Consider the following 9,208-nt stretch of genomic DNA (forward strand, 5'->3'; position numbering starts at 1 on the left):
GGAAAAAAGAGTAACAGTTCACCCCCACTGAATACCCAACTGTCAGACAGTGAGGCAAAGTTCTTGTGGGTCACTTTTTCAGTCTGCACTGCGATATTCCTCTCAGACTCTGCTGAGGTTACCTGCACTCTGCCAAAGGCAGAGGGAGTGGATTCCGGGAACTGAATTCTCATTGGAGAGATATATTACAAAGTATGTTTGCTTTAGGTCCATTAAAATTATCCTCTCCCTCACGCCAGTTTTGGATTTTGTAGGTTTCGAAGATAAATGCTTTGGGTGGTGTTCAACTAAGATTTACCCTTTCTGTGCCCCTCTCTGGGAGAACAGCCAGATAGCGGGCCTATCTACTGCACTGCTACTGCATGGAATTTAGCCATGAGGAAGCAGCCTCTGTAGTCTGGACTGTAGCTCAATATTAGAGCACCTGCTTTGCATGCAGAAGGTCCCAGGTTCAATCCCTGGCTTCTCCAGATAGGTCTGGAAAAGATTAGCTGTCTGAAACCCTATAAAACTGCCACCAATCAGTGTAGACAATACTGAGCTCTATAGGACAGTGGTTTGACTTGGAATAAGGCAGCTTCCTGTGTTCCAGAGCACGACAGAATGAACACGGCCGAGTTAGACGTACTAATTTCAGTGGGTCTGCTCTGAGTAAAAGTTAGTTGGATACCACCCTTCTGTTTTAAACCCTTTCAATGAAATTGCAGATAAGAGCGAGATAGAATTGCACGGGAAAAGGTCCTGGGAGCAAGTCTACTTTTCTATACAGAGATTCCACCTCCCCAATCTTGCAATGTAAAACACTGTTTTCTGTCCCACTCCGAGCACGTTTTGAGTGGCGTGGGTCACAAATGCTGCCTGTGCATTGAATTCCTCCAACTTTGTCATTCCTCAGGAACCCATCTTTGAAGGAGAACTTCAACATTTCTTCCGCGTCTTTACCACTTTACTGTAATATCTGACAGGAATCCCAGAAGGCCCAATGAGGTAAACATCGAATAAGTAGACTGTGCCTGCTTCAAGCCCGCTGATGGTTTCGGTCGTCACTGCTCGCCGGAGATTGAGATCGTGGAAGTATTTGCATAGCACCTTGTCGCCTTTTTGCCTTGACTCTGGCCCTGAGCACCTGTCGGCGTTCCTGGTTTCCATCCACACCTGGTCCTCCTCAATCTGTTTCTTGTAGACGCAGTACTTGCTCATCTGCTGTGTGCCCAGCCAGGCGATGGTGACCGAATTGCAAGTCCTCAGCTTGCTGAATGACTTGATTTTCAAACTCTCTGGCAAGACTGGGAAGAAAGGCCTGTGGAAGAGAGAGGACACCTGTACCTTCACAGATGCATTTGAAGGTTCTGTGGAACCCAAGTGTACCAGGTAAAGGTCTCCCGGCCTTCCCTTCAGCATGAAGTGCCTCAAGCCGGCAAAGCTCTCTGACATGAGCACTTTCCCACCTCTGGCTATCTCGACCCGTATTTGGCCACTGCAAGACTGAAAAGCAAACTGAACCTGCTTTTGCACAGCCCGATACTGCAGATCATGGAGAGCTTGCTTCCTCCCATCCAGGGTGAGCTGAATCACCTTCCCATCCTTTAGGATGGTGACTTTGGGCTCCGGTTCCTCGAGGGTTCGGGCAAAGGTTCCAGTGTAGGCAGCACTGGCGTTGGTGAAGAAGTTGACCACAAACACATCGAAGTAATACTGAGTGCTGGGTCTCAGGTTGGTGACTGTGTAGGTCTTCTTGGTGCCAACACATATCTGCCTCACCTCCCCATTGCCAGCTTTGCTAACAAGGCTCAGTTCACCGTTGGGCGAGATCATCACTTGCTGAGGGTCCAGGACATACGGGGATAGTGAGAGCGCTAATGCTTGCTGCGACGTCACCCCAGAAGGTCTTAGGGCTGTTTCCGCTGCGCATAAGCTCTTGTAGTTATGCCTTTCATTTACCAGAAGACAATACTGGACATTTTCTTTGTGCTGCAGGGCTGTTGAACTCTGCTTCCAAGCCAGGGTTACCGTGGTGTGGCCAATGCCGACGACATCTATGCGTGGATCCGTTGGGAGTTCTGGATACAGGTGCTCAGAAGTTGTGTCTGTTGTTAGGTACACCGTGATTTGGGTGTCTCTTTCAATGGACAGGAATTCCAGCACGTAGACAGCGGAATAGTAAGATGTCCCCATGAATGTCTCCACAGAATTGCCTCTGTAGCTGAAGAGAGTAGACACGGTCTTCATGGTCTTTGGAAACTTTAAGGCTTCCTGAACGTCCAAATCATCTGTCAATGACATATGGAAATGCAAAAATATTTTAAGTCACGCTTCTTTGGGGGATGGGCAGAAATGTTCAGCTAGGTTTGGAGAACATTTTTCAGACTGGAGGCCTTGTTCCCTTCTGGGTGTCAGGGACTGGGGGGAGGAATGGTGGAGACCGCCTCCCCAGCTTGACCCTTCCAGGGAGAAGGAAGAGGAAGGCAGTTTAAATTTACAACAGGCGTTTGAGGGAGGTCACAGCTCAGAGGCAGATGAAGGGGAAAGTTGGGAAATCATGGGAGAGGAGGAGGAAGAAGCGCCAAGGAGATGACAGCTGATGGACACAGTGTCTTTAGAAAGCATACCATACCCCCCTCCCAGAACCTGGCAAGCCTTGAAAGTAGGAGAGCAAAGAGCTCAAAGACTGAAGGCACATAGCAGTACCCATAGGAGAGACGATGAGAGTGACGAATGAGGAAGTGGGAGAGACTTGAGACAAATATACCAGTATTTTTTTCTGCTGTTGGGAAGGAAAAATAGAGCCGAGGGATGAATCAACCATTATGAATGGCTAGCTAACATTGATGACCCTCCTAATCCATAGCCTTGCATGCATCTCTTACCACGTGCTGCTTTTCCAAGGTAGTTTGCTGAAGTCTTATGGACCCGGATGCTCCACTCAATGGGGACATCGCACGGAGTCACTCTCACAGTGAATGGTGCAGAGGTCCTGCCTTTCTCTAAAACAAAATAGTACCTTGGAAAGAAGAGAGAAGAAGAGTCCTTGAGAGTCGTTGTACACTGTAGGCTTCCACTAGAAGGGCCATCCCTAGCAAGTCCGAGAAGATGCACACAGCATCAATGAGCTCTTCCCATACACAAGTCTGGGAACTACAGCAGTGGATACTGAGGTGGGGGTGTGCCACTCACCGGACCACCAGGTAACATCTCAGCTCAAATCTGCAGACAACTTCATAAAATTCACAGCAACCACAATCCCAGTAGAGGGCCTCTTGCAAACTATGGCCACACATGCACAAGTATTTTATTTTGTGACTGCTGAGACCGTCTGGGAGATTTGTAACATCGTCTGATCACGTACTCGCATGCCTCACATCCGGACTTTGTGAAGGTAGAATTTGTTTTCAAATGCTTTGGATGGGTGATTTCTATGTGATTAATAAGGTGTTGTTTTTAATGCGAGCCCCACTTTTTAGCAAGGATACTTATTAAATGGATTTTGTAAGTCCATTTGGAACAAATATTTTAAAACTCAACCCGTTGCTTCAGCTGAGGATAGATGCCATATTTTAAAACCACAACCAATTATCCCAATTTATTCTTTTCACTTTTACTGCCCCTCTGAGAGTTCTTCTATGTGCTCTTGCGGTCATGCTATACATTATGTAACCTGGTAGCATTTACGTGGCCTTGCTCCTCTCCCATTCTCTGCAGTGCCTGTGTCTGCAGCGAAGCAGCTGGCTTTCATGTATGAATATGCATTGGATTTACAGGTGCTAATGTGATGAATTGGTGTCTCGGGGGAATAGCAGAGAACTACTGGTGACAGAGCAGAGAACCTCCTTGCAAAAACAGTGATAATAGAGAACTTCACATTCTGGTGCACAATACTGTTACTTGTAGAAGCAATATATAACAGAAATATCATGAAAAACCATATATTTCTTCAGATTAGATCTCTGAATTATAACCCACAATGGGAGTGTTCCAGTTGAGATTGCAGCCAGTTGGCCACACTTTCCTTCGGGATATTATAAGTTGTTAGGGGCTCATGCAAGCCAGTTTCTTCTCTCTGCTTGCTTTTCTTTCCCAACTCTCACTCAGTTTTCTGTGGCTCCTATGAGGTAACTGAGGAAGCTAACATTTGCAGGGTTTGTGTTTGGCATCACTGCATTCCTCAGGAATACGTCCCTCTAGATTTGGCTCCAATTAAGATTTGGCTCCCTTAAGTTCTGCATTCACAGGAATGATTCCCTCACCCCCAGTACAAATAGAGCTAGCATTTTGTCAGATGTGTGTCTGATTATCTATTCTTGAGGCAAGTATACGTAAACAGCACAGATCACTTTCATTTCTGGAGATGAATAATGAAGAACTTTGTCCATCATCCCACCAACTGGAAGAGATGGAGTCTGCTGCTAAGGAATGTGGTGGTACCGTATTTTTTCATGTATAAGACACCCCTCTACGTATAAGACGACCCCTATTTTTTTTAACCCAATATTAAGAAATTAAGTTGTTTAGCTTTTTGGGGGGGTTGGGGGAGGTCACTTCTGCCAATCGCTCACCCACCTGCCTGCCACTGCCAATCGCTTGCCACAGCCACTGTCGATTGCACGCTTCACCGCAGTCACCAGTTGTCTGCCCACCTTGCCACAGCCACCAATCACTTTCCCAATTTCCGCAGCCACAGCCAATCACCAGCAGGCCTTGCCACAGCCACCAATCACCCACCCAATTGCTGCTGCCAGTCTCCTGCTTGCTGCTGCCATTAACCGCATGTCCCCCCTCTGCATTCACTATCCGTGTATAAGACAACATCCAATTTTTGCCTAATTTTTTTTTGCAAAAAGTATCGTCTTATACACAGAAAAATACAGTACTTATTTCTGGAGGGTATGCACACAATGGAGCTATTTTGTTAGTTGTTTAAGCTTGCTCTTCTGACTGCTGTAAACCGACAGTGTATAATTTTGATCTGGGGTGTGTTGCTTGTTGCAGATTTCATATTTTACCAGGATGCAACAAAAGGATGCACTCTCTCTGGTATTTCAGGGTTGTGTATTAGATGACGTCCTGTGTGGTTAGCAGATTTTTGTAAACAAGTGCTTGCTCTCTCTCCCGCCCCCCTTGATGGTTAGTGGCTCTTTCCCTTTCTAAAGGAAAGCAGAGCAATACATTTGGCACCAGCTTGGCTGCAGGAGTCGCTGGAAGGAGGCGTTCAAGGCGCCACCCAACCGTCTTAGGGAATCCACTCTGGAGTTGTGCTGGGTTTACTCCTCAGCCTTTTCTTCTCCTGAAGAAGTCCTGCAAGCCAGAGGAGGTTTAGGGTGTGGTGTGGCTGCAAGAATTCGGATGAAATGAAAGGCTAGATAAGGCTCCCTTTACCTTTTGGGTATATCTTCCAAGAGGTGCACTGTGGTTTCCTTGCCGTCTGCGAGGATGAATGTATGGTAAAAATTGAGGAGCTCACTCTTGAAGCTTTGCTGTATGCTGTGCGCTACCTCTGTCGAATGGCAGAAGTACATGGCCAAGAGGAGCACTGGGGGCAGGCAAGCCTGGGACCCGGACATCGTGAGCGCTGCAACAAGCAAGGAACACATTAACAAGGCTGGAGAATATTTCTTAAATTCTATACCATGCTATTGAGAAACTACAGATCACAGATGATAAATAGCTCAGCCAGACCCTATTTGAGTTGAATTTCATATCTAAACATACAGCAGGACATCTACTGTGTGATGCCTCCTCCGGCTGTTCAAACATACCTATTTATTAAAGCTTTCCATGGCCTGTGATCCCACTTGAATGGTTTCTAACTAATGCTGTTTTGACATGTTGTTTTTATTGGATTCTTGTGTGTGTGTGTGCATACGCATGCCAGACCCTCCAAGTGTCCCTATTTTCCAGGGACAGTCCCTGAATTAGAGAAGCCGTCCCAGTTTCTGATTTGATCCCGGAATGTCCTGCTTTTCCTTAGGACGTCCTATTTTCATTGGAGAAATGTTGGAGGGTATGGTACGCACACACATATACAGCACACATATGATGGAAAGACTGGTTTATAGGAAATTGCCTTATTGTACATCACCTTGGTATTTGAATGTGGGGCAATATGCCAATCTTTTGAAAGAAGGAAAACAATATTCATACCCTGATGATGATGATGATGATTAAAATGTATATACCGCCCTATACCTGCAGGTCTCAGGGTGGTTATAATAAAAGATCACAATACAGTGGTACCTCGGGTTACATACGCTGCAGGTTACATAGGCTTCAGGTTACACACTCCACTAACCCAGAAATAGTGCTTCAGGTTAAGAACTTTGCTTCAGGATAAGAACAGAAATTGGGCTTCAGTGACGCAGCAGCAGCAGGAGGCCCCATTAGCTAAAGTGGTGCTTCAGGTTAAGAACAGTTTCAGGTTAAGAACGGACCTGCGGAACGAATTAAGTACTTCACCTGAGGTACCACTGTATAAAAACACAAAATACATGATAAAAATACAAACAAAAACAGGCCAGTAATCCCCACCCCTGTCCCCAACACATTTTAAAAGGGCATTGGATGTCAATCAGCCAAAGGCCTGGTTAAAGAGGAATGCCTGGCACATAAAGATGTATGATGAACCAACTGAGCCTCCCTGGGGAGAGCATTCCACAAACAGGGAGCCACTGCAGAAAAGGCCCGTTCTTGTGTTGTCACCCTCTCATGGAAGAGGCACATGAAGAAAGGCCTCAGAAGATGATTGCAGAGTTTGGGTAAGTTTATATGGAGGGAGGCAGTCCTTGAAGTATTTTTGGTCCAGAGCCATTATTGGTTCTTAGGGGTGCTAAATATTTTTCAGCCTGTGGGCCCCATTCCCTTGCAGACTGGGTGCACTGGGTTTTACATCATTGTCTTTGAATGGAACTTGGTTTGGGAATGTTTTGAACTAATTGTCTGGATGTGTCCCAAGGTAGATAGAAGAGCACTGGAGTTAAGGTTAAATTATGGTTGTGTGTGTTGCTGTCAGGGAACCAGGCAGAGGGCCTTCTTGGTAGTGGCGCCCGCCCTGTGGAACGCCCTCCCATCAAATGTCAAAGAGATAAACAACTATCTGACATTTAGAAGACATCTGTAGTCAGCCCTGTTTAGGGTAGTTTTTAATGTGTGACATTTTAATGTATTTTTAATCTTTGTTGGAAGCCACCCAGAGTGGGCAGGCTACAAATAATAAATTATTATTATTATTATTATTATTATTATTATTATTATTATGTCACCTAGCACGAGTGACGTCACAGGCACTGTTCAATAGGCACTCCCGCAGACACATCCCAGGCAACACATCCAACCACAACCGGTCCCACTTGCCACGGAAAAGAGCTGCATTTTCTATGGCAGAGTGCTGGGAATTTGTAATGTCTGGATGCTATATAACGAAGAAGCAAATGGCAGCAAGTTTCTCACAACATAAACTGGTCATCTGGAAAGAGCATTGCTTTAATTGATTAAGAGAGAGAGAGAAAACAGAGCAGCGTATGGGTCAGAGTGGGGAAAACTGCCAACTTCTGACAACCATTGTAGCTGCAGAACAAAGTGCCGGTAGGTAGGGGGTGCTCTTAGAACAGTATCAATTTTGGGAGAAAGCCTCTTTAAACTGAACTGTAACACACAGTCAATAAATTAGCAAATTTGATTCACGAACAGTGGGAGGAGAGAGAATAAGCCATAAATACAGAAGAACAAAGAAACAACTTTTATTATTTAGCAGGTTTTTTTTTAAAAAAAAGATCAGTAGATCAAATCCACTAACTGTTAGAATTCTGGTTAATATTTATGGGTCTGTAGTAGTATCACTGCACTACATCTGAATTTGTAAGTCTGATGTTTGTCAGTGATGTATCGTAAGAACAGGCAATTTTCATCAGCCACAAAATGTGGCATCACATTCTGTCCTACACCTCAAAAGTGATAGCATTTATGTTGCCTTCAGGATTTAGGATGCCTTCATAAAATGTGAAGCAGGGAAGTAAATGGTTCATATAAAAAAAAACCCCTGTCCAAATATGAATGCTTGCCAAATTCTTTTGCATCTCAATCCCCTCAATAAGAATAACAGTATATTAACATTCTCACTATGTACTGATATATTCCTTTGGCAGTTTGTTTGCTCAAACCATATCTTATAAAGTCAACATAAATACTCAAACTTCTAAATCGACATGAACTTTACTTTAAAGGTAAACAGCGGTCACAGATTGCATTGATCCCCAAGCCTTCTTGCCTGGTAAAGAGAGATATTGTAGGCTGACCCAAAATAGAATAACATCCCCATAAACCTACAAACCTATAAACAGATTCTTGGCAGTGAAAATATATAAATAAATACAAAATAAATTGAGAGGGAGGAACCCAACCATTTTACTGCACTTACCTTTAGACAGATGCTATCCTGGCAACTTTCTCTCTGTGCAGAAATCCAAATGAAACACTCTGACCCAGACTTTTTGAGATCTTCGCTGGCAGATGAAAAACACAACTGGGAAACCTGTTTTTATAGGACCGAACTGACTTTTCCATATGTTTCAAGCAGAAGGATTAAAAAAATAAAAGCTTTTAGTTTTATAGGCGAAGAGAGAAAAGTTCTTTTGTTTTTCTTTAAGCCTCTGCAATATGGATCTCCTCAAAACCAAACGGTCCCCTTCCTATACCTCTTGTACAAATACATTACAACTTTGTATTTTGAGAGCAATTTTCTTCTTCTTCTTCCTTGTGGAAAGTGGCAGGCAGGCAGCTCAGCTAGAATGGAGCGCCATGCCCCACGGGTGGCTGCTTAGAGAGTGGGTCTTTGACAGAAATGCAAAAGCGTGTCTGTGTGGGAGGTGTGTGTGCTCATTTAACCCTTTTGTAGTATTAGGTAGCCTACAGCCTGGTTATGTCCCCGCGTAATTTCAATTGGATGGGCAGGGACCTATCCTACTTCTAAACTGTTCTGCTATCAGAATTGCATCAGAGTCATTTGGAACTGGAGAACTCACTGTTCTTTGACATTAAATATCAATAAACGTGAATAAATGGCTGGATTAAAAACAACAACACACACACCTGTTGTATACATCTAAGCCCAAGCCTAAGGTTTGTAGAATGGGCACATAGGATGGAGAATCAGCCTGAAATTAAGAAGACCCTGACGAGACAAAACTATCATATTAGAGAAAAACAAAAAGGTTTCAAC

General features: G+C 44.4%; 1 protein-coding gene across 1 annotated transcript; it reads right to left on the minus strand.

The window, feature by feature from the left end:
• Window positions 1–496: 496 nt before the first annotated feature.
• LOC310677292 (protein NDNF-like) lies at window positions 497–8,783 on the minus strand. Its single transcript, XM_083440079.1, has 4 exons — window positions 8,408–8,783; window positions 5,374–5,566; window positions 2,868–3,001; window positions 497–2,270 (listed from the first exon to the last, which is right to left on the minus strand). The coding sequence occupies exons 2-4, from the start codon at window positions 5,556–5,558 to the stop codon at window positions 919–921; spliced, it is 1,671 nt and encodes a 556-aa protein (XP_083296205.1). The 5' UTR covers window positions 5,559–5,566; window positions 8,408–8,783; the 3' UTR covers window positions 497–918.
• Window positions 8,784–9,208: the final 425 nt, after the last annotated feature.

Source organism: Podarcis tiliguerta (genome assembly GCF_965153285.1).
Source record: "Podarcis tiliguerta genome assembly, chromosome: 5".
Taxonomy (NCBI): Eukaryota; Metazoa; Chordata; class Lepidosauria; order Squamata; family Lacertidae; genus Podarcis; species Podarcis tiliguerta.

Bases quoted from the DNA above. Each gene is read 5' to 3' on its own strand.
- LOC310677292 (XM_083440079.1), bottom strand. From the start codon at position 5,558: ATGTCCGGGTCCCAGGCTTGCCTGCCCCCAGTGCTCCTCTTGGCCATG. The intron at 3,002-5,373 runs GTAAAGGGAGCC...CTTCTTTCCAAG, and splicing joins TTGGAAGATATACCCAAAAG to GTACTATTTTGTTTTAGAGA. The intron at 2,271-2,867 runs GTAAGAGATGCA...TGTCATTGACAG, and splicing joins CCTTGGAAAAGCAGCACGTG to ATGATTTGGACGTTCAGGAA.